The following is a 25,238-nucleotide window of genomic DNA, read 5'->3' as shown; positions in this document are numbered from 1 at the left end:
ACTGACTGAGTGACTGACTGAGTGAGTGAGTGACTGAGTGACTGAGTGAGTGAGTGAGTGACTGAGTGAGTGAGTGACTGAGTGACTGAGTGACTAACTGAGTGAGTGACTGAGTGACTGAGTGACTGACTGAGTGACTGAGTGACTGAGTGAGTGACTGAGTGACTGAGTGAGTGAGTGAGTGAGTGAGTGACTGAGTGAGTGAGTGACTGAGTGACTGAGTGAGTGAGTGACTGAGTGACTGAGTGACTAACTGAGTGAGTGACTGAGTGACTGAGTGACTGACTGAGTCACTGAGTGACTGAGTGAGTGACTGAGTGAGTGACTGACTGAGTGAGTGACTGAGTGAGTGACTGACTGACTGACTGACTGACTGAGTGACTAACTGAGTGACTGAGTGACTGAGTGAGTGACTGAGTGAGTGAGTGAGTGACTGAGTGACTGAGTGAGTGACTGAGTGACTGAGTGACTAACTGAGTGACTGAGTGACTGAGTGAGTGACTGAGTGAGTGAGTGAGTGACTGAGTGACTGAGTGAGTGACTGAGTGACTGAGTGACTAACTGACTGACTGAGTGACTAACTGAGTGACTAACTGAGTGACTGACTGAGTGACTGAGTGTTCCTCACCTGTCTCTGACATCCCTCCACAATGATGAGTTTCTGCTGTGGTGATGTCCGAGCGAACACAATCTCGGTGTGGTTCTTCAGGATCTCGTCAATCTGGTCCTGCGACAACTCCTTGAGGTCCGTGCCGTGCACCACGCACGCCTTAGCGTCCCTGTCGAGACACGCCAGCAGTCACTCAGCTACTCACTCAGCTACTCACTCAGTTACTCACTCAGCTACTCACTCATCTACTCATCCAGCTACACACTCAGCTACACACTCAGCTATACAGTCACTCAGTTACTCACTCAGCTACTCACTCAGCTACTCACTCAGCTACTCACTCAGTCACTCAGCTACACAGTCACTCAGCTACACACTCAGCTACACAGTCACTCAGTTACTCACTCAGCTACTCACCCAGATACACACTCAGATACACAGTCACTCAGCTACACACTCAGCTACTCACTCATCTACTCATCCAGCTACACACTCAGCTACACACTCAGATACACACTCAGCTATACAGTCACTCAGCTACTCACTCAGCTATACAGTCACTCAGTTACTCACTCAGCTACTCATCCAGCTACACACTCAGCTATACAGTCACTCAGCTACTCACTCAGCTACTCACTCATCTACTCATCCAGCTACACACTCAGCTACACACTCAGCTATACAGTCACTCAGTTACTCACTCAGCTACTCATCCAGCTACACACTCAGATACACAGTCACTCAGCTACTCACTCAGCTACTCACTCAGCTACTCACTCAGTCACTCAGCTACACAGTCGCTCAGCTACTCACTCAGCTACTCACTCAGCTACTCACTCAGCTACTCACTCAGCTACTCATCCAGATACACACTCAGCTACTCATCCAGCTACACACTCAGCTATACAGTCACTCAGCTACACACTCAGCTATACAGTCACTCAGCTACTCAATCAGCTACTCACTCATCTACTCATCCAGCTACACACTCAGATACTCACTCCTCTACTCATCCAGCTACACACTCAGATACACACTCAGCTATACAGTCAGTCACTCAGCTACACACTCAGATACACACTCAGCTACACACTCAGCTATACAGTCACTCAGTTACACAGTCACTCAGCTACTCACTCAGCTACTCAATCAGCTACTCACTCAGCTACTCACTCAGATATACACAGATACACACTCAGCTATACAGTCAGTCACCCAGATACACACCCAGATACACACTCAGCTATACAGTCAGCTATACAGTCAGTCACTCAGCTACACAGTCACTCAGCTACACACTCAGATACACAGTCACTCAGCTACTCAATCAGCTACACACTCAGCTACTCACTCAGCTACTCACCCAGCTACACACTCAGCTACACAGTCAGCTATACAGTCAGTCACTCAGCTACTCACTCAGATACTCATCCAGCTACACACTCAGCTATACAGTCAGTCACTCAGCTACACACTCAGATACACAGTCACTCAGATACACAGTCACCCAGTTACTCACTCAGCTACACACTCAGATACACAGTTACTCAGCTACTCACTCAGATACACAGTCACTCAGCTACTCACTCAGATACACACTCAGATACACAGTTACTCAAATACTCACTCAGCTGCACACTCAGATACACAGTCACTCAGCTACACACTCAGATACACAGTTACTCAGCTACTCACTCAGATACACAGTCACTCAGCTACTCACTCAGATACACAGTCACTCAGCTACTCACTCAGATACACAGTCACTCAGCTACTCACTCAGATACACAGTCACTCAGCTACTCACTCAGATACACAGTCAGATACACACTCAGATACACAGTTACTCAGCTACTCACTCAGCTACACACTCAGATACACACTCAGATACACAGTCACTCAGGTACTCACTCAGATACACACTCAGCTACACACTCAGATACACAGTCATACAGATACACAATCACCCAGTTACTCACTCAGATACACCGTCACTCAGCTACTCACTCAGCTACACACTCAGATACACAGTCACTCAGATACACAGTCACTCAGCTACTCACTCAGCTACACACTCAGATACACAGTCACTCAGATGCACAGTTACTCAGCTACACACTCAGATACACACTCAGATACACAGTCACTCAGCTACACACTCAGATACACAGTCAGATACACACTCAGATACACAGTTACTCAGCTACACACTCAGCTACACACTCAGATACACACTCAGATACACAGTCACTCAGCTACACACTCAGATACACAGTCACTCAGATACACAGTCAGTCACTCAGCTACACAGTGATGGTGATGGTAGTGGTGTTGGTGATGGTGATGATGGTGGTGGTGATGTTGATGGTGGTGATGTTGATGGTGATAGTGATGATGTTGATGGTGATCGTGATGATGTTGATGATGATAGTGTTGATGGTGATGATGATGATGGTGATGTTGATGATGCTAGTGATGATGATATTGATGGTGATGATAGTGATGATGGTGATAGTGATGGTGGTGATAGTGATGATAGTGATGATGATAGTGGTGATGATGGTAATGATGATGGTGATAGTGATGATGATGATGGAGGTGATGGAGGTTATGGAGGTGATGTTGATGATGGTGATGATGGTGATGATGATAGTGATGATGCTAGTGATGATGATGATGATGATGGTGATGATGGTGATGATGGTGATGATGTCTCACCTAGGGTTGACTTGGCTGATGGGGATGTTGATGGTGATGATGATAGTGATGGTGATGATAGTGATGGTGATGGTGATGATGGTGATGATGGTGATGATGGTTATGGTGATGATGATAGTGATGGTGATGATGATGATGGTGATGATGGTGATGATGATAGTGATGGTGATGATGATGGTGATGATGGTGATGATGATAGTGATGGTGATGATGCTAGTGATAATGTTGATGATGTCTCACCTAGGGTTGACCTGGCTGATGGGGATGGTGATGATGATAGTGATGGTGATGATAGTGATGGTGATGATGATGATGGTGATGATGGTGATAGTGATAGTGATGGTGATGATGATGGTGATGCTAGTGATTATGCTAGTGATGATGATAGTGAATATGATAGTGATGATGATGATGCTCGTGATGATGGTGATGATAGTGAATATGATAGTGATGATGATGATGCTAGTGATGATGATAGTGATGATGATGATGATAGTGAATATGATAGTGATGATGATGATAGTGAATATGATAGTGATGATGATGATGATGCTAGTGATGATGATGATGATAGTGAATATGATAGTGATGATGATGATGATGCTAGTGATGATGGTGATGATGATGTCTCACCTGGGGTTGACCTGGCTGATCGGGATGTTGATGGTGATGCTAGTGATGCTAGTGATCATGATGATGATGGTGATGATGTCTCACCTGGGGTTGACCTGGCTGATCGGGATGTTGAGTCTGGCTGCGATGTCTTCCACCGTCTCATTCCCCTCCGATATGATCCCAACGCCCTTGGCGATCGCTTTGGCCGTGATGGGATGATCACCGGTGACCATAATCACCTAATATCATCATCATCAACAACATCACCATCAACATCACCTAACAACATCACCTAACATCATCACCATCAACATCACCATCAACAACATCACCATCAACAACATCACCATCATCAACAACATCACCATCAACAACAAAATCACCATCAACATCACCTAACAACATAAACAACATCACCATCATCAACAACATCACCTAACAACATCAACAACATCACCATCAACAACAACATCACCATCAACAACACCATCAACAACATCACCATCAACAACATCACCATCAACAACAAAATCACCAACATCACCTAACATCATCATCAACAACATCACCTAACAACATCAACAACATCACCATCAACAACAACATCACCATCAACAACAACATCACCATCAACAACACCATCAACAACATCACCATCAACAACAAAATCACCAACATCACCTAACATCATCATCAACAACATCACCATCATCAACAACATCACCATCAACACCATCACCAACATCGTCAACATCGTCAACATCACTATCAACACCACCATCAACATCATGATAAACCAATCACTCACACACCCAGTCACTCACCCAGTTACTCAGTCACTCAGTCAGTCACTCAGTCAGTCACTCAGTCACTCAGTCAGTCACTCAGTCACTCAGTCACTCAGTCACTCACTCAGTCACTCAGTCACTCACTCAGTCAGTCACCCAGTCACTCACTCAGTCAGTCACTCAGTCAGTCACTCAGTCAGTCACTCAGTCAGTCAGTCAGTCACTCACTTAGTCACTCAGTCACTCAGTCAGTCACTCACTCAGTCACTTACACAGTCAGTCACTCAGCCAGTCACTCAATGACTCAATCACTCAATCACTCAGTCCTTCACTCACTCACTCAGTCACGCACTCAGTCACTCAGTCAGTCACTCAGTCACTCAGCCAGTTACTCACTCACTCACTCAGTCACGCACTAAATCTCCCAGTCACTCATTCACTCACTCAGTCTCCCAGTCACTCAGTCAGTCACTCATTCACTCACTCAGTCACCCAGTGACCCAGTCACCCAGTGACCCAGTCACCCAGTGACCCAGTCACCCAGCGAGTCACCCAGCGAGTCACCCAGCGAGTCACCCAGCGAGTCACCCAGCGAGTCACCCAGCGAGTCACCCAGCGAGTCACCCAGTCACCCAGCGAGTCACCCAGCGAGTCACCCAGTGAGTCACCCAGTGAGTCACCCAGTCACCCAGTGAGTCACCCAGTGAGTCACCCAGCGAGTCACCCAACGAGTCACCCAGCGAGTCACCCAGCGAGTCACCCAGTGAGTCACCCAGCGAGTCACCCAGCGAGTCACCCAGCGAGTCACCCAGCGAGTCACCCAGCGAGTCACCCAGCGAGTCACCCAGTCACCCAGTGAGTCACCCAGTCACCCAGCGAGTCACCCAGCGAGTCACCCAGTGAGTCACCCAGTGAGTCACCCAGTCACCCAGTGAGTCACCCAGCGAGTCACCCAGCGAGTCACCCAGTGAGTCACCCAGTCACCCAGCGAGTCACCCAGCGAGTCACCCAGTGAGTCACCCAGTGAGTCACCCAGTCACCCAGCGAGTCACCCAGCGAGTCACCCAGTCACCCAGCGAGTCACCCAGCGAGTCACCTTAATGCCAGCACTGCGACACTTTCCCACGGCGTCTGGCACGGCGGCTCTGGGCGGGTCGATCATGGACATGAGACCCACGAAGCAGAGTCACTCAGTCACTCAGTCAGTCACTCAGTCACTCAGTCAGTCACTCAGTCAGTCACTCAGTCAGTCACTCAGTCAGTAACTCAGCCAGTGACTCAGTCACTCAGTCAGTCACTCAGTCAGTCACTCAGTCACTCAGTCAGTCACTCAGTCACTCAGTCAGTCACTCAGTCAGTCAGTCAGTCACTCAATCACTCAGTCACTCAGTCACTCACTCAGTCACTCACTCACTCACTCAACCACTCTATCACTCAGCCACTCGCTCAGTCTCCCAGTCACTCATTCAATCACTCACTCACTCAGTCACTCACTCAGTCACCCAGTGAGTCACCCAGTCACCCAGCGAGTCACCCAGCGAGTCACCCAGCGAGTCACCCAGCGAGTCACCCAGCGAGTCACCCAGCGAGTCACCTTAATGCCAGCACTGCGACACTTTCCCACGGCGTCTGGCACGGCGGCTCTGGGCGGGTCGATCATGGACATGAGACCCACGAAGCAGAGTCACTCAGTACCTCAGTCAGTCACTCAGTCAGTCACTCAATCACTCAGTCACTCAGTCACTCAGTCAGTCACTTAGTCAGTCACTCACTCAGTCAGTCAGTCAGTCACTCAATCACTCAGTCACTCAGTCACTCAGTCACTCACTCAGTCACTCACTCACTCACTCAATCACTCAGCCACTCAGTCACTCACTCAGTCTCCCAGTCACTCATTCAATCACTCACTCACTCAGTCACCCAGTGAGTCACCCAGTGACCCAGCGAGTCACCCAGTGAGTCACCCAGTGAGTCACCCAGTGAGTCACCCAGCGAGTCACCCAGCGAGTCACCCAGCGAGTCACCCAGCGAGTCACCCAGCGAGTCACCCAGCGAGTCACCTTAATGCCAGCACTGCGACACTTTCCCACGGCGTCTGGCACGGCGGCTCTGGGCGGGTCGATCATGGACATGAGACCCACGAAGCAGAGGTCACTCGTGGGAAAGTTGACGTCATCGGCGTCAAACTCGAAGCCCTTGGGGAACTCCTCGGCCGGGAGGTAATGGTGGCAGAATCCTGGGGTGGGTGAGGGGGTGAGGGAGGTGGTGAGGGAGGTGGTGAGGGAGGTGGTGAGGGAGGTGGTGAGTGGGTGAGGGAGTTGGTGAGGGAGTTGGTGAGGGTGGTGGTGAGGGAGGTGGTGAGGGAGATGTTCACGCCATCGCCTCTTCCCCCTCTCTCTCCCTGTCTCTCTCTCTGTGTCTCTCTCTCTGTGTCTCTCTCTCTGTCTCTCTCTCTGTGTCTCTGTGTCTCTGTGTCTGTCTCTGTCTCTCTCTGTGTCTCTCTGTCTCTGTGTCTCTGTGTGTGTCTCTGTCTCTCTCGCTGTGTCTCTCTGTGTCTGTGTGTCTCTCTCTCTGTCTCTGTGTTTCTGTGTCTGTCTCTCTCTCTGTGTCTGTGTCTCTCTGAGTGTCTCTCTCTTTGTCTCTCTGTGTCTCTCTGTCTCTCTCTGTCTCTGTCTCTCTCTGTCTCTGTCTCTCTCTCTCTGTCTCTCTGTCTGTCTCGCTCTCTCTCTCTGTCTCTCTGTCTCTCTGTGTCTCTGTGTCTCTGTGTCTCTGTGTCTCTGTGTCTCTCTGTGTTTTTCTCTATCTCTCTGTCTCTCTCTGTCTCTCTATCTCTCTCTGTGTCTCTATCTCTCTCTGTGTCTCTCTACGTCTCTCTGTGTCTCTCTATGTCTCTCTGTCTCTGTGTCTCACCCAGGAGTCTCTCTCCGAGACCTCCCAGCTCCATGTAGGCATTCTGGAACGACTCCGTCTCTCTGTCTCTCTGTGTCTCTGTCTCTGTCTCTGTGTCTGTGTCTCTCTCTGTGTCTCTCTGAGTGTCTGTGTCTCTGTGTCTGTGTCTCTGTCTCTCACCCAGGACTCTCTCTCTGTCTCTCTCTGTCTCTCTGTGTCTCTATCTCTCTGTGTGTCTGTGTCTCTCTCTGTGTGTCTGTGTATCTCTCTCTGTGTCTCTCTGTGTCTCTCTGTGTCTCTGTGTCTCTATCTGTGTCTCTGTCTCTCTCTGTGTCTCTGTGTCTCTATCTCTCTCTGTGTCTCTCTGTGTCTTTGTGTGTCTCTGTGTCTCTCTATCTCTCTCTCTCTCTCTGTCTCTGTGTGTCTCTCTCTCTGTGTCTCTCTCTCTCTGTGTCTCTCTCTCTGTGTCTCACCCAGGACTCTCTCTCCAAGACCTCCCAGCTCCATGTAGGCGTTCTGGAACGACTCCGTCTCTCTCTCTGTGTCTCTCTGTGTCTCTATCTGTGTCTCTGTCTCTCTCTCTGTGTCTCTGTGTCTCTATCTCTCTGTGTGTCTCTCTGTGTCTCTCTCTATCTCACTGTGTGCCTCTGTCTCTGTGTCTCTCTCTGTCTCTGTGTCTCTGTCTCTCTGTCTCTCTGTCTCTGTGTCTCTGTCTCTCTCTCTGTGTCTCTGCTCTCTCTCTGTGTCTCTCTCTCTGTGTCTCTCTGTCGCTCTGTCTCTCTCTCTCTGTGTCTCTCTGTCTCTGTGTCTCTCTGTCTCTGTGTCTCCGCGTCTCACCCAGGACTCTCTCTCCAAGACCTCCCAGCTCCATGTAGGCGTTCTGGAACGACTCCGTCTCTGTCTCTCTGTCTCTCTGTGTCTCTCTGTCTCTGTGTCTCTGTCTCTTTGTCTCTCTCTCTGTGTCTCTCTGTGTCTCTGTGTCTCTCTGTGTCTCTCTGTCTCTGTGTCTCTGTGTCTCTGTGTCTCTCTGTGTCTCTCTGTCTCTGTGTCTCTGTGTCTCTGTGTCTCCGCGTCTCACCCAGGACTCTCTCTCCAAGACCTCCCAGCTCCATGTAGGCGTTCTGGAACGACTCCTTCTCTCTGTGTCTCTGTGTCTCTCTGTCTCTCTGTGTCTCTGTCTCTGTGTCTCTCTCTCTATCTGTGTCTCTGTGTCTGTGTCTCACCCAGGACTCTCTCTCCAAGACCTCCCAGCTCCATGTAGGCGTTCTGGAACGACTCCGTCTCTGTCTCTGTGTCTCTCTGTGTCTCTCTCTGTGTCTCTCTGAGTGTCTGTCTCTCTGTCTCTGTGTCTGTGTCTCACCCAGGACTCTCTCTTCAAGACCTCCCAGCTCCATGTAGGCGTTCTGGAACGACTCCGTCTCTCTCTCTGTGTCTCTCTGTGTCTCTGTCTCTCTCTCTCTGTGTCTCTCTGTCTCTCTCTGTCTCTCTCTCTGTGTCTCTCTGTCTGTCTGTCTCTCTCTGTCTGTGTCTCTCTGTCTCTCTCTCTGAGTGTCTCTCTGTGTCTGTGTCTCACCCAGGACTCTCTCTCCGAGACCTCCCAGCTCCATGTAGGCGTTCTGGAACGACTCCTTCTCTCTCTCTGTGTCTCTCTGTGTCTCTGTGTCTCTCTGTGTCTCTCTGTGTCTCTCTCTGTGTCTCTCTCTCTGCGTCTCACCCAGGACTCTCTCTCTCCGAGACCTCCCAGCTCCATGTAGGCGTTCTGGAACGACTCTGTCTGTCTCTCTGTGTCTCTCTGTGTCTCTGTCTCTCTCTCGGTGTCTCTCTGTCTCTCTGTCTCTCTCTGTCTGTGTCTCTCTGTCTCTCTCTGAGTGTCTCTCTGTGTCTGTGTCTCACCCAGGACTCTCTCTCCAAGACCTCCCAGCTCCATGTAGGCGTTCTGGAACGACTCCGTCTCTGTCTCTGTCTCTCTGTGTCTCTCTCTCTCTCTGTGTCTCTATCTGTGTCTCTCTCTCTCTCTGTGTCTCTCTGTGTCTCTCTCTATCTCTCTGTGTGTCTCTGTCTCTGTGTCTGTGTCTCTGTGTCTCACCCAGGACTCTCTCTCCGAGACCTCCCAGCTCCATGTAGGCGTTCTGGAACGACTCCTTCTCTCTCCCTGTGTCTCTCTCTATCTCTCTGTGTCTCTGTCTCTGTGCCTCTCTCTCTCTGTCTCTCTCTCTCTGTGTCTCTCTGTGTCTCACCCAGGACTCTCTCTCCGAGACCTCCCAGCTCCATGTAGGCGTTCTGGAACGACTCCGTCTCTCTCTCTGTGTCTCTCTGTCTCTCTGTCTGTGTCTCTGTGTCTGTGTCTCACCCAGGACTCTCTCTCCGAGACCTCCCAGCTCCATGTAGGCGTTCTGGAACGACTCCGTCTCTCTCTCTGTGTCTCTCTGTGTCTCTATCTGTGTCTCTTTCTCTCTCTCTGTCTCTCTGTGTCTCTATCTGTGTCTCTGTCTCTGTGTCTCACCCAGGACTCTCTCTCCGAGACCTCCCAGCTCCATGTAGGCGTTCTGGAACGACTCTGTCTGTCTCTCTGTGTCTCTCTGTGTCTCTGTCTCTCTCTCTGTGTCTCTCTGTCTCTCTGTCTCTCTCTGTCTGTGTCTCTCTGTCTCTCTCTCTGAGTGTCTCTCTGTGTCTGTGTCTCACCCAGGACTCTCTCTCCGAGACCTCCCAGCTCCATGTAGGCGTTCTGGAACGACTCCTTCTCTCTCTCTGTGTCTCTATCTGTGTCTCTCTCTCTCTCTCTCTGTGTCTCTCTGTGTCTCTCTCTATCTCTCTGTGTGTCTCTGTCTCTGTGTCTGTGTCTCTGTGTCTCACCCAGGACTCTCTCTCCGAGACCTCCCAGCTCCATGTAGGCGTTCTGGAACGACTCCATCTCTCTCTCTGTGTCTCTCTCTGTGTCTCTCTCTCTCTGTGTCTCTGTGTCTCTGTGTCTCTCTCTCTGTGTCTCTGTGTCTCTCTCTCTCTGTGTCTCTGTGTCTCCGTGTCTCACCCAGGACTCTCTCTCCGAGACCTCCCAGCTCCATGTAGGCGTTCTGGAACGACTCCGTCTCTCTCTCTCTGTGTCTCTCTGTGTCTCTATCTGTGTCTCTTTCTCTCTCTCTGTGTCTCTCTCTGTGTCTCTCTCTCTGTGTCTCACCCAGGACTCTCTCTCCGAGACCTCCCAGCTCCATGTAGGCGTTCTGGAACGACTCCGTCTCTCTCTCTGTGTCTCTCTGTCTCTCTCTGTCTCTCTGTCTCTCTCTCTCTGTGTCTCTCTCTGTGTCTCTCTCTGTCTCTCTGTCTCTCTCTCTACGTCTCTCTGTCTCTCTCTGAGTGTCTCTCTGTGTCTGTGTCTCACCCAGGACTCTCTCTCCAAGACCTCCCAGCTCCATGTAGGCGTTCTGGAACAACTCCGTCTCTGTCTCTGTCTCTCTGTGTCTCTCTCTCTCTGTGTCTCTATCTGTGTCTCTCTCTCTCTCTGTGTCTCTCTGTGTCTCTCTCTATCTCTCTGTGTGTCTCTGTCTCTGTGTCTGTGTCTCTGTGTCTCACCCAGGACTCTCTCTCCGAGACCTCCCAGCTCCATGTAGGCGTTCTGGAACGACTCCTTCTCTCTCTCTGTCTCTCTCTGTCTCTCTCTCTCTGTGTCTCTATCTGTGTCTCTCTCTCTCTCTGTGTCTCTCTGTGTCTCTCTCTATCTCTCTGTGTGTCTCTGTGTCTGTGTCTCTGTGTCTCACCCAGGACTCTCTCTCCAAGACCTCCCAGCTCCATGTAGGCGTTCTGGAACGACTCCTTCTCTCTCTCTGTGTCTCTCTGTCTCTCTGTCTGTGTCTCTGTGTCTCTGTGTCTGTGTCTCTCTCTCTCTCTCTGTGTCTCTCTCTCTGTGTCTCACCCAGGACTCTCTCTCCGAGACCTCCCAGCTCCATGTAGGCGTTCTGGAACGACTCCTTCTCTCTCTCTGTGTCTCTGTGTCTGTGTCTCTGTGTCTCTCTGTCTCTGTGTCTCACCCAGGACTCTCTCTCCAAGACCTCCCAGCTCCATGTAGGCGTTCTGGAACGACTCCTTCTCTCTCTCTCTCTCTCTGTCTCTCTCTGTCTCTCTCTCTGTGTCTCTCTGTGCCTCTCTGTCTCTGTGTCTGTGTCTCTGTGTCTGTGTCTCACCCAGGACTCTCTCTCCAAGACCTCCCAGCTCCATGTAGGCGTTCTGGAACGACTCCTTCTCTGTCTCTCTGTGTCTCTCTGTGTCTCTGTCTCTCTCTCTCTGTGTCTCTCTCTCTCTGTGTCTCTCTGTCTCTCTGTCTCTCTCTCTCTACGTCTCTCTGTCTCTCTCTGAGTGTCTCTGTGTCTCTGTGTCTCACCCAGGACTCTCTCTCCGAGACCTCCCAGCTCCATGTAGGCGTTCTGGAACGACTCCTTCTCTCTCCCTGTGTCTCTGTCTCTCTCTCTGTGTCTCTCTGTCTCTGTGTCTGTGTCTCTCTCTCTGTCTCTCTCTGAGTGTCTCTCTCTCTCTGCGTCTCACCCAGGACTCTCTCTCCGAGACCTCCCAGCTCCATGTAGGCGTTCTGGAACGACTCCTTCTCTCTCTCTGTGTCTCTCTGTCTCTCTGTCTCTCTCTCTGTGTCTCTCTGTCTCTCTCTGTCTGTGTGTCTCTCTCTCTCTCTCTGCGTCTCACCCAGGACTCTCTCTCCGAGACCTCCCAGCTCCATGTAGGCGTTCTGGAACGACTCCTTCTCTCTCTCTGTGTCTCTCTCTCTCTCTGTGTCTGTGTCTCTCTCTCTGTGTCTCTCTGCGTCTCACCCAGGACTCTCTCGCCGAGACCTCCCAGCTCCATGTAGGCGTTCTGGAACGACTCCTTCTCTCTCTCTGTGTCTCTCTGTGTCTCTATCTGTGTCTCTTTCTCTCTCTCTGTCTCTCTGTGTCTCTATCTGTGTCTCTCTCTCTGTGTCTCTCTGTCTCTGTGTCTCTCTCTCTCTCTCTGCGTCTCACCCAGGACTCTCTCGCCAAGACCTCCCAGCTCCAGTGTAGGCGTTCTGGAACGACTCCGTCTCTGTCTCTGTCTCTCTGTGTCTCTCTCTGTGTCTCCGCGTCTCACCCAGGACTCTCTCTCCGAGACCTCCCAGCTCCATGTAGGCGTTCTGGAACGACTCCTTCTCTGTCTCTCTGTGTCTCTCTGTGTCTCTGTCTCTCTCTCTGTGTCTCTGTGTCTCTCTCTCTGTGTCTCTGTGTCTCACCCAGGACTCTCTCTCCGAGACCTCCCAGCTCCATGTAGGCGTTCTGGAACGACTCCTTCTCTCTCTGTGTCTCTGTGTCTCTATCTGTGTCTCTCTGTCTCTCTCTCTGTGTCTCTGTCTCTCTCTCTCTGTCTCTCTCTCTGTCTCTGCTCTCTCTCTGTCTCTCTGTGTCTCTATCTGTCTCTCTCTCTCTGTGTCTCTTTGTCTCTGTGTCTCTCTGTGTCTCTCTCTCTGCGTCTCACCCAGGACTCTCTCTCCAAGACCTCCCAGCTCCATGTAGGCGTTCTGGAACGACTCCTTCTCTCTCTCTGTGTCTCTCTGTGTCTCTATCTGTGTCTCTTTCTCTCTCTCTGTGTCTCTCTCTGTGTCTCTATCTGTGTCTCTCTCTCTGTGTCTCTCTGTCTCTGTGTCTCTCTCTCTCTCTCTCTGCGTCTCACCCAGGACTCTCTCTCCTAGACCTCCCAGCTCCATGTAGGCGTTCTGGAACGACTCCTTCTCTCTCTCTGTGTCTCTCTCTCTCTGTGTCTCTCTGTGTCTGTGTCTCACCCAGGACTCTCTCTCCGAGACCTCCCAGCTCCATGTAGGCGTTCTGGAACGACTCCTTCTCTCTGTGTCTCTCTCTCTGTGTCTCTGTGTCTCACCCAGGACTCTCTCTCCGAGACCTCCCAGCTCCATGTAGGCGTTCTGGAACGACTCCTTCTCTCTCTCTGTGTCTCTCTCTGTGTCTGTGTCTCTGTGTCTCACCCAGGACTCTCTCTCCGAGACCTCCCAGCTCCATGTAGGCGTTCTGGAACGACTCCTTCTCTCTCTCTGTGTCTCTCTCTGTGTCTGTGTCTCTGTGTCTCACCCAGGACTCTCTCTCCCAGACCTCCCAGCTCCATGTAGGCGTTCTGGAACGACTCCTTCTCTCTCTCTGTGTCTCTCTGTGTCTCTGTCTCTCTCTCTGTGTCTCTCTGTGTCTCTGTGTCTGTGTCTCACCCAGGACTCTCTCTCCGAGACCTCCCAGCTCCATGTAGGCGTTCTGGAACGACTCCTTCTCTCTCTCTGTGTCTCTCTGTGTCTCTCTCTGTGTCTCACCCAGGACTCTCTTTCCGAGACCTCCCAGCTCCATGTAGGCGTTCTGGAACGACTCCTTCTCTCTCTCTGTGTCTCTCTGTGTCTCTCTCTATCTCTCTGTGTCTCTCTGTGTCTCACCCAGGACTCTCTCTCCGAGACCTCCCAGCTCCATGTAGGCGTTCTGGAACGACTCCTTCTCTCTCTCTGTGTCTCTCTGTGTCTCTGTCTCTCTCTCTGTGTCTCTCTGTCTCTGTGTCTCTCTCTCTCTCTCTCTGCGTCTCACCCAGGACTCTCTCTCCGAGACCTCCCAGCTCCATGTAGGCGTTCTGGAACGACTCCTTCTCTCTCTCTGTGTCTCTCTCTCTGTGTCTCTCTCTCTGTGTCTCTCTGTGTCTCTATCTGTGTCTGTGTCTCTGCGTCTCACCCAGGACTCTCTCTCCGAGACCTCCCAGCTCCATGTAGGCGTTCTGGAACGACTCCTTCTCTCTCTGTGTCTCTCTGTGTCTCTATCTGTGTCTCTCTGTGTCTGTGTCTCACCCAGGACTCTCTCTCCAAGACCTCCCAGCTCCATGTAGGCGTTCTGGAACGACTCCTTCTCTGTCTCTCTGTGCCTCTCTGTCTCTGTGTCTGTGTCTCTGTGTCTCTGTGTCTCACCCAGGACTCTCTCTCCGAGACCTCCCAGCTCCATGTAGGCGTTCTGGAACGACTCCTTCTCTGTCTCTCTGTGCCTCTCTGTCTCTGTGTCTGTGTCTCTGTGTCTCTGTGTCTCACCCAGGACTCTCTCTCCGAGACCTCCCAGCTCCATGTAGGCGTTCTGGAACGACTCCTTCTCTCTCTCTGTCTCTCTGTGTCTCTATCTGTGTCTCTTTCTCTCTCTCTCTGTCTCTCTCTCTGTCTCTCTCTCTGTGTCTCTCTGTCTCTGTGTCTCTCTCTCTGTGTCTCTGTGTCTCACCCAGGACTCTCTCGCCGAGACCTCCCAGCTCCATGTAGGCGTTCTGGAACGACTCCTTCTCTCTCTCTGTGTCTCTCTGTGTCTCTATCTGTGTCTCTGTGTCTGTGTCTCACCCAGGACTCTCTCTCCGAGACCTCCCAGCTCCATGTAGGCGTTCTGGAACGACTCCTTCTCTCTCTCTGTGTCTCTCTGTCTCTCTCTCTCTATCTCTCTGTCTCTCTCTCTGTGTCTGTGTCTGTGTCTCACCCAGGACTCTCTCTCCGAGACCTCCCAGCTCCATGTAGGCGTTCTGGAACGACTCCTTCTCTCTCTCTCTGTGTCTCTCTCTCTGTGTCTCTCTGTGTCTCTCTCTCTCTCTCTGTGTCTGTGTCTCTCTCTCTGTGTCTCTCTGTCTCTCTCTCTGTCTCTGTCTCTGTGTCTCACCCAGGACTCTCTCTCCGAGACCTCCCAGCTCCATGTAGGCGTTCTGGAACGACTCCTTCTCTCTCTCTGTGTCTCTGTCTCTCTGTCTCTGTGTCTGTGTCTCACCCAGGACTCTCTCTCCGAGACCTCCCAGCTCCATGTAGGCGTTCTGGAACGACTCCTTCTCTCTCCCCGTGTCTCTGTCTCTCTCTCTCTGTGTCTCTGTGTCTCTGTGTCTCTGCATCTCACCCAGGACTCTCTCTCCGAGACCTCCCAGCTCCATGTAGGCGTTCTGGAACGACTCCTTCTCTCTCTCTGTCTCTCTCTGTGTCTCTCTGTGTCTCTCTCTCTGTGTCTCACCCAGGACTCTCTCTCCGAGACCTCCCAGCTCCATGTAGGCGTTCTGGAACGACTCCTTCTCTCTCTCTGTGTCTCTCTGTGTCTCTCTCTATCTCTCTGTGTCTCTCTCTATCTGTGTCTCTGTCTCTGTGTCTCTCTCTGTGTCTCACCCAGGACTCTCTCTCCGAGACCTCCCAGCTCCATGTAGGCGTTCTGGAACGACTCCTTCTCTTTCTCTGTGTCTCTCTGTGTCTCTATCTGTGTCTCTGTGTCTGTGTCTCACCCAGGACTCTCTCTCCGAGACCTCCCAGCTCCATGTAGGCGTTCTGGAACGACTCCTTCTCTCTCTCTGTCTCTCTCTGTGTCTCTATCTGTGTCTCTTTCTCTCTCTCTCTGTCTCTCTCTCTGTCTCTCTCTCTGTGTCTCTCTGTCTCTGTGTCTCTCTGTCTCTGTGTCTCTGCGTCTCACCCAGGACTCTCTCTCCGAGACCTCCCAGCTCCATGTAGGCGTTCTGGAACGACTCCTTCTCTCTCTCTGTGTCTCTCTGTGTCTCTATCTGTGTCTCTTTCTCTCTCTCTGTCTCTGTGTCTCTCTCTCTCTGTGTCTGTGTCTCACCCAGGACTCTCTCTCCGAGACCTCCCAGCTCCATGTAGGCGTTCTGGAACGACTCCTTCTCTGTCTCTCTCTCTCTCTCTGTGTCTCTCTCTGTGTCTCTGTCTCTCTGTCTCTGTGTCTGCGTCTCACCCAGGACTCTCTCTCCGAGACCTCCCAGCTCCATGTAGGCGTTCTGGAACGACTCCTTCTCTGTCTCTCTCTCTCTCTGTGTCTCTGTCTGTGTCTCTCTCTCTCTGTGTCTCTCTGTGTCTCTCTGTGTCTCTGTGTCTCTCTGTGTCTCTCTCTCTGTGTCTCACCCAGGACTCTCTCTCCGAGACCTCCCAGCTCCATGTAGGCGTTCTGGAACGACTCCTTCTCTCTCTCTACGTCTCTGTGTCTCTCTCTGAGTGTCTCTCTGTGTCTGCGTCTCACCCAGGACTCTCTCTCCGAGACCTCCCAGCTCCATGTAGGCGTTCTGGAACGACTCCTTCTCTCTCTCTACGTCTCTGTGTCTCTCTCTGAGTGTCTCTCTGTGTCTGCGTCTCACCCAGGACTCTCTCTCCGAGACCTCCCAGCTCCATGTAGGCGTTCTGGAACGACTCCGTCTCTGTCTCTGTGTCTCTCTCTATCTCTGTGTCTCTCTGTCTCTCTCTCTGTGTCTCTGTGTCTGTCTCTCTCTCTCTGTCTCTGTGTCTCTCTCTCTCTCTCTCTGTGTCTCACCCAGGACTCTCTCTCCGAGACCTCCCAGCTCCATGTAGGCGTTCTGGAACGACTCCTTCTCTCTCTCTGTGTCTCTCTGTGTCTCTATCTGTGTCTCTGTGTCTGTGTCTCACCCAGGACTCTCTCTCCGAGACCTCCCAGCTCCATGTAGGCGTTCTGGAACGACTCCTTCTCTCTCTCTGTCTCTCTCTGTGTCTCTATCTGTGTCTGTGTCTCTATCTGTGTCTCTTTCTCTCTCTCTGTCTCTGTGTCTCTCTGTGTCTCTGTCTCTGTGTCTCACCCAGGACTCTCTCTCCGAGACCTCCCAGCTCCATGTAGGCGTTCTGGAACGACTCCTTCTCTCTCTCTGTGTCTCTCTGTGTCTCTCTCTGTGTCTCTCTCTGTGTCTCTGTGTCTCTCTCTCTGTGTCTCTCTCTCTCTGTGTCTGTGTCTCTCTCTCTGTGTCTCTCTGTGTCTCTCTCTGAGTGTCTCTGTGTCTGTGTCTCACCCAGGACTCTCTCTCCGAGACCTCCCAGCTCCATGTAGGCGTTCTGGAACGACTCCTTCTCTCTGTGTCTCTCTCTCTCTCTCTCTGTGTCTCTCTCTCTGTGTCTCTCTGTGTCTGTGTCTGCGTCTCACCCAGGACTCTCTCTCCGAGACCTCCCAGCTCCATGTAGGCGTTCTGGAACGACTCCGTCTCTCTCTCTCTGTGTCTCTCTCTCTGTGTCTCTCTCTGTGTCTCTTTCTCTCTCTCTGTGTCTCTCTCTCTGTGTCTCTCTCTGTGTCTCTCTGTCTCTCTCTGTATCTCTCTCTCTGTGTCTCTCTCTCTCTGTGTCTCTCTGTGTCTCTATCTGTGTCTCTGTGTCTCTGCGTCTCACCCAGGACTCTCTCTCCGAGACCTCCCAGCTCCATGTAGGCGTTCTGGAACGACTCCTTCTCTCTCTCTGTGTCTCTCTCTCTCTGTGTCTCTCTCTCTCTGTGTCTCTCTCTCTCTGTGTCTCTGCGTCTCACCCAGGACTCTCTCTCCGAGACCTCCCAGCTCCATGTAGGCGTTCTGGAACGACTCCTTCTCTCTCTCTGTGTCTCTCTCTGTGTCTCTCTCTGTCTCTCTGTGTCTCTCTGTCTCTCTGTCTCTCTCTCTCTGTGTCTCTCTGTCTCTGTCTCTCTCTCTGTGTCTCTGTGTCTCACCCAGGACTCTCTCTCCGAGACCTCCCAGCTCCATGTAGGCGTTCTGGAACGACTCCTTGAGCTCAGGATCTAACGGCTGCTCTCGACCCTGCATCAAAATGTTGCAGCAGCGGTCGAGAATCCGCTCGGGAGCGCCCTTCATGACCAGCAGGTAGCGGGGGTCCGACTGGTCCTCCGTCTCGTGGATAGACAGCTGGCCAGACACGCAGGGAGACAGGCAGGGGGACAGGGAGACGGTGAGAGAGAGACACAGAGACAGGGAGAGAGACAGGGAGAGAGACAGGGAGAGAGACAGGGAGATGGTGAGAGAGACAGGGAGAGAGACAGGGAGATGGTGAGAGAGACAGGGAGATGGTGAGAGAGACAGGGATATGGTGAGAGAGATAGGGAGAGACAGGGAGAGAGACAGGGAGATGGTGAGAGAGACAGGGAGAGAGACAGGGAGACAGGGAGAGAGACAGGGAGATGGTGAGAGAGACAGGGAGAGAGACAGGGAGATGGTGAGAGAGACAGGGAGATGGTGAGAGAGACAGGGATATGGTGAGAGAGATAGGGAGAGACAGGGAGAGAGACAGGGAGATGGTGAGAGAGACAGGGAGAGAGACAGGGAGACAGGGAGAGAGACAGGGAGATGGTGAGAGAGACAGGGAGAGAGACAGGGAGATGGTGAGAGAGACAAAGAGACAGGGAGAGAGACAGGGATATGGTGAGAGAGACAGGGAGACAGGGAGAGAGACAGGGAGAGAGACAGGGAGATGGTGAGAGAGACAGCGAGATGGTGAGAGAGACAGGGAGATGGTGAGAGAGACAGGGAGACAGGGAGAGAGACAGGGAGATGGTGAGAGAGACAGGGAGATGGTGAGAGAGACAGGGAGATGGTGAGAGAGACAAAGAGACAGGGAGAGAGACAGGGAGAGAGACAGGGAGACGGTGAGAAAGACACAGAGACAGGGAGAGAGACAGGGAGATGGTGAGAGAGACAGGGATATGGTGAGAGAGACAGGGAGATGGTGAGAGAGACAGGGAGAGAGACAGGCAGACGGTGAGAGAGACACAGAGACAGGGAGAGAGACAGGGAGAGACAGGGAGATGGTGAGAGAGACAGGGAGAGAGACAGGGAGATGGTGAGAGAGACAGGGAGACAGGGAGAGAGACAGGGAGAGACAGGAAGACAGGGAGAGAGACAGGGAGGGAGACAGGGAGAGAGACAGGGAGAGAGACAGAGAGACAGGGAGATGGTGATAGACAGGAAGAGAGACAGGGAGAGAGACAGAGAGAGACAGGCAGAAAGACAGAGAGAGAGACAGAGAGATGGTGAGAGACAGGGAGAGAGACAGGGAGAGAGAGACAGAGAGAGAGACAGGTAGAGAGACAGAGAGAGACAGGGAGATGGTGAGAGACAGAGACAGGGAGAGACAGGGACAGGGAGAGAGACAGGGTGAGACACAGGGAGATGGAGAGACACACAGAGAGAGACAGAGAGAGAGAGAGAGACAGAGAGCATGAGAGTGAGTGAGAGACAGAGTGACTGTGTGAGTTTGTGTGTCTATGTGTATGTCTGCGTGTCTGTGTGTGTGCATCTGTGTGTGTGTGTCTCTGTGTATGTCTGTGTGTCTGTGTGTCTCTGTGTATGTCTGTGTGTCTGTGTGTGTCCGGCAAAACAACCCCCTACCTCCTCGCGGTGCCGGACGGGCAACTCTGTCGTGGACAATGCTGTGGGGGGAGGGCCAATTTTGATTGGCTCCTCCCCTCATGGCGTCTGTGTCCACCACAGGGGCTAAACGGGGGCTCTGGACGGGTGCGAGGGGCTGGTAACCCCTCCACCTTCAATTAATTACCACGAAACCACGACTGAAATATCTAACTAATAAGCTTGTGCCGGAGGCCCCGGGGGGACAGGCGTCTATGACGTCTCCTGGCCAAACCCCAATTGGCGGAGCCAGGAGATTGAATCTCTACCCTCGGGGCTCCTCCAGAAACAACGAAAAGCCACTTCGTGTGGCCACGTGGAATGTTCGAACGCTCACTGCGGAGGAGAGGCTGCCGCTCCTCTGTCGGGAGCTGGACCGGTACCGCCTGGATCTCTGTGGCATTCAGGAGGTCCGGTGGACCGGTTCTGGCTCCTGCCACTATGAGGGGATGGACAGTCCTCTACTCGGGGCAGCAGACTGCCAAACAACAGGGTGTGGGTCTTCTTTTGAACAAAAGAATGAAGGGGGCGTGGGAGCGTGGCGGTGAGGTGTGGGAAGCTGTAAGCCCCAGGCTACTTTGGGCTCGCCTTCCCATCAACCGGAGGCGAGGAATGGTGGTCGTGGTTACTTATGCCCCCACCGAAGATGAACATCCGTGGAGGGATGCAGGCACTCACTCATTCACTCACTGTGAGCGTGTGAGTGTGTGAGTGAGTGAGTGAGCGTGCAAGTGAGTGTGTGAGTGAGTGGGTGAGTAAGTGGGTGAGTGAGTGAGTGTGTGAGTGAGTGTGTAAGTGGGTGAGTGAGTGAGTGTGTGAGTGAGTGTGTGAGTGAGTGGGTGAGTGGGTGAGTGTGTGAGTGAGTGGGTGTGAGTGAGTGTGAGTGAGTGAGTGTGTGAGTGAGTGAGTGTGTGAGTGACTGAGTGAGTGTGTGAGTGATTGAGCGTATGAGTGTGTGAGAGATTGAGTGATTGTGAGTGAGTGTGTGTCAGAGTAAGTGAGTGAGTGAGTGACTGAGTGAGTGAGCGTGTGAGTGAGTGAGTGACTGAGTGAGTGACTGAGTGAGTGACTGAGTGAGTGACTGTGTGAGTGAGTGAGTGACTGAGTGAGTGAGTGAGTGACTGAGTGAGTGAGTGAATGACTGAGTGTGTAAGTGAATGACTGAGTGAGTGAGTGACTGAGTGACTGAGTGAGTGAGTGAGTCAGTGAATGACTGAGTGACTGAGTGAGTGAGTGAGTGACTGAGTGAGTGACTGAGTGTGAGACAGAGTGAGTGATCGCCAGGCGTGACCAGAGTGGTGAAGTATGGCTGTCCACCTGGTACTTGTTGGTGGAGTTGAAGGGGATTTCGGCCACTTTGTGATTCTTTTCCCGCATCTCCTTCACGGAGCCCATGCAAACCTCGATACACTTGAGGAGTGCAGACTCACTCGCATCACCAGCTACGTCTCGCTACGTAGACACACACAGAGACACACAGTGAGACAGAGACACTGTGAGACAGAGACACAGAGAGAGACACACACAGAGAGAGACACAGAGACACATAGAGACACACAGAGACACAGTGAGAGACACAGAGACACAGAGACACGCAGAGACAGAGAGAGACACAGAGACACACACAGAGAGAGACACAGAGAGACAGAGAGAGACACAGAGACACACAGTAAGACACACAGAGACACAGAGAGATACACTTGAGGAGTGCAGACTGACTCGCATCACCAGCCACGTCTCGCTACGTAGAGACACACAAAGACACACAGTGAGACACAGTGAGACAGTGAGACAGAGAGAGACACAGAGAGACACAGAGAGACAGAGAGAGAGACACACAGAGAGACACAGAGACACACAGAGAGAGACACAGAGAGACACAGAGACCTCGATACACTTGAGGAGTGTAGACTTACTCGCATCACCAGCCACGTCTCGCTACGTAGAGACACACAGAGACACACAGTGAGACACAGTGAGACAGAGAGAGACACAGAGAGACACAGAGAGACAGAGAGAGAGACACAGAGACACACAGAGAGAGACACAAAGAGAGACACAGAGACCTCGATACACTTGAGGAGTGTAGACTTACTCGCATCACCAGCCACGTCTCGCTACGTAGACACACACAGAGAGACACACAGAGACACAGAGACACTGTGAGACAGAGACACAGAGAGAGACACACACAGAGAGAGACACACAGAGACACAGAGAGACACAGAGACCTCGATACACTTGAGGAGTGTAGACTTACTCGCATCACCAGCCACGTCTCGCTACGTAGACACAGAGACACACTGTGAGACAGAGACACTGTGAGACAGAGACAGTGAGACACACAGAGACACATAGAGACACAGAGAAACACAGAGAGACACAGAGAGACACAGAGACACAGAGAGACACACAGAGACACAGTGAGACAGAGAGACACACAGAGAGACAGAGAGAGACACAGAGACACACAGTAAGACACACACAGAGACACAGAGAGATACACTTGAGGAGTGCAGACTGACTCGCATCACCAGCCACGTCTCGCTACGTAGACACAGAGAGAGACACACAGAGACACAGTGAGACACACAGAGACACAGTGAGACAGGGAGACAGAGAGAGACAGAGAGAGAGAGACACAGAGACACACACAGAGAGAGACACAGAGAGACAGAGAGAGACACAGAGACACACAGTAAGACACACAGAGACACAGAGAGACACACAGGGAGACACAAAGAGACACAAAGACACACAGTGAGACACAGTGAGACAGTGAGACAGAGAGAGACACAGAGAGACACAGAGAGACAGAGAGAGAGACACACAGAGAGACACAGAGACACAGAGAGAGAGACACACAGAGAGACACAGAGAGATACACTTGAGGAGTGTAGACTTACTCGCATCACCAGCCACGTCTCGCTACGTAGACACAAAGACACACAGTGAGACAGAGACACTGTGAGACACAGTGAGACAGTGAGACACAGTGAGACACAGAGACACACACACAGGGAGACACACACACAGAGACACACAGTGACACAGTGAGACACACAGGGAGACAGAAAGAGAGACACACAGAGAGACACAGAGACACACAGAGAGACATAGAGAGAGACACACAGAGACACACAGAGAGACAGAGAGAGACACAGAGACACACAGTAAGACACACACAGAGACACAGAGAGATACACTTGAGGAGTGCAGACTCAGTTGCATCACCAGCCACGTCTCTCTAAGTACACACAGAGAGACACAGTGAGACACACGCAGAGACACAGAGACATACACAGAGAGAGACACACACAGAGAGAGACAGAGAGATACAGAGAGACACAGAGAGAGACACACACAGAGACACAGAGAGAGAGAGACACAGAGACACAGTGAGAGAGATACAGAGACAAAGAGAGACACAGAGACACACACACACACAGAGACACAGAGACACAGAGAGCCACACACAGATACACAGAGACAGAGAGAGAGAGAGACACAGATACACAGAGAGAGACACAGAGACACAAAGAGACACACACAGAGAGAGACAGAGAGAGACAGACACACACAGAGAGACAGAGAGACACACAGAGAGAGAGACACAGAGAGAGACAGAGAGAGAGACACAGAGAGACACAGAAAGAGACAGAGAGACACTTAGAGACACAGAGAGACACTGAGACAGAGAGACACACAGAGAGAGACAGAGAGACCAAGAGACAGAGAGAGACAAAGAGATGGTGATGGTGATGACGGTGATGTTGATGGTGATGATGGTGATGGTGATGATGATGTTGATTTTGATGATGATGGTGATGATGGTGGTGATGTTGATGACGATGATGATGGTGGTGATGATGATGATGGTGGTGATGTTGGTGATGATGATTATGATGGTGGTGATGTCGATGATGATGGTGGTGATGATGATGGTGGTGGTGGTGATGATGATGGTGGTGATGTTGATGGTGATGATGATGGTGGTGATGTTGATGGTGATGATGTTGATGGTGATGGTGGTGGTGATGGTGATGGTGGTGGTGATGATGGTGGTGATGAAGATGGTGAAGATGATGATGATGTTGATGTCGATGATGATGGTGGTGATGATGCTAGTGATGATGGTGATGATGGTGATATTGTTGATGACGATGATGATGCTGGTGATGATGATGATGATGGTGGTGATGTTGATGTCGTATTTATTCTACCTTGATGACGATGATGATGGTGCTGATGACAATTATGATGCTAGTGATGATGTTGATGTCGTGTTCATTCTACCTTGATGACGATGATGATGCTAGTGATGATGATGATGATGATGTTGATGTCGTGTTCATTCTACCTTGATGACGATGATGATGCTGGTGATGATGATGGTGATGTTGATGTCGTGTTCATTCTACCTTGAGGATGGGGAGTCCATCCTGGCCTCCCTTGAAGACGGCACGGTTGCAGAGAGACGCAACTCGAGCTAGGGCTGTCCATGTAGCAGAACTCTTGTCGAAGGCCAGGCCTAGAGACACAGAGAGACAGACACAGAGACACACAGAGACACACAGAGAGACAGAGACAGATAGAGACACACAGAGACACAGACACACACAGAGACACACAGACACACGGTTACAGAGAGACGCAACTCGAGCTAGGGCTGTCCATGTAGCAGAACTCTTGTCGAAGGCCAGGCCTAGACACAGAGAGACACACAGAGAGACACACAGAGAGACACACAGAGACACACAGACACACACAGACACACACAGAGACACACAGACACACAGAGACACACAGACACACACAGAGACACAGAGACACACACAGACACACAGAGACACACAGAGAGACACAGACACACACACAGACACACACAGACACACAGAGACACACAGAGACACGGTTACAGAGAGACGCAACTCGAGCTAGGGCTGTCCATGTAGCAGAACTCTTGTCGAAGGCCAGGCCTAGACACACACAGAGAGACACACAGTGAGACACACAGAGACACACAGAGACTAAGACCCACAGAGACACATAGAGACTCACAGAGACACACACAGAGACACAGGCACACAGAGACACACATAGACACACAGACACACAGAGACACTCACAGAGACACAGAGACACACAGACACACAGAGACTAAGATCCACAGAGACACATAGAGACTCACAGAGACACACACAGAGACACACAGACACATGGTTACAGAGAGACGCAACTCGAGCTAGGGCTGTCCATGTAGCAGAACTCTTGTCGAAGGCCAGGCCTAGAGACACAGAGAGACAGACACAGAGACACACAGAGACACACAGAGAGACAGAGACAGATAGAGACACACAGAGACACAGACACACACAGAGACACACAGAGACACGGTTACAGAGTGACGCAACTCGAGCTAGGGCTGTCCATGTAGCAGAACTCTTGTCAAA

General features: G+C 51.6%; 1 protein-coding gene and 1 pseudogene across 2 annotated transcripts in view; both read right to left on the bottom strand.

The window, feature by feature from the left end:
- LOC116937905 (sodium/potassium-transporting ATPase subunit alpha-3) overlaps positions 1-25,238 on the bottom strand; it is a 121,543-nt gene that overhangs the window by 33,364 nt on the left and 62,941 nt on the right. Inside the window, exons 11-16 of one of the 2 annotated variants that reach the window (XM_076064796.1) lie at positions 24,207-24,316; positions 21,103-21,237; positions 18,096-18,288; positions 6,792-6,967; positions 4,046-4,182; positions 629-779 (exon numbers count right to left, since the gene is read on the bottom strand). In XM_076064796.1, the coding sequence (XP_075920911.1) occupies positions 629-779; positions 4,046-4,182; positions 6,792-6,967; positions 18,096-18,288; positions 21,103-21,237; positions 24,207-24,316 (902 nt within the window). Of the gene's footprint in view, positions 1-628; positions 780-4,045; positions 4,183-5,827; positions 5,941-6,791; positions 6,968-18,095; positions 18,289-21,102; positions 21,238-24,206; positions 24,317-25,238 lie in introns of those variants that run through there. The other variant, XM_076064797.1, reaches the window with a different exon arrangement.
- LOC142923815 (uncharacterized) lies at positions 6,975-18,085 on the bottom strand (annotated as a pseudogene).

Source organism: Petromyzon marinus, unplaced genomic scaffold, assembly GCF_048934315.1.
Source record: "Petromyzon marinus isolate PM22_M1 ecotype Great Lakes invasive population unplaced genomic scaffold, UKy_Petmar_22M1.pri1.0 PM_Scaffold_74, whole genome shotgun sequence".
Lineage (NCBI taxonomy): Eukaryota > Metazoa > Chordata > Hyperoartia > Petromyzontiformes > Petromyzontidae > Petromyzon > Petromyzon marinus.
This window is presented reverse-complemented; position numbering and strand designations above follow the sequence as displayed.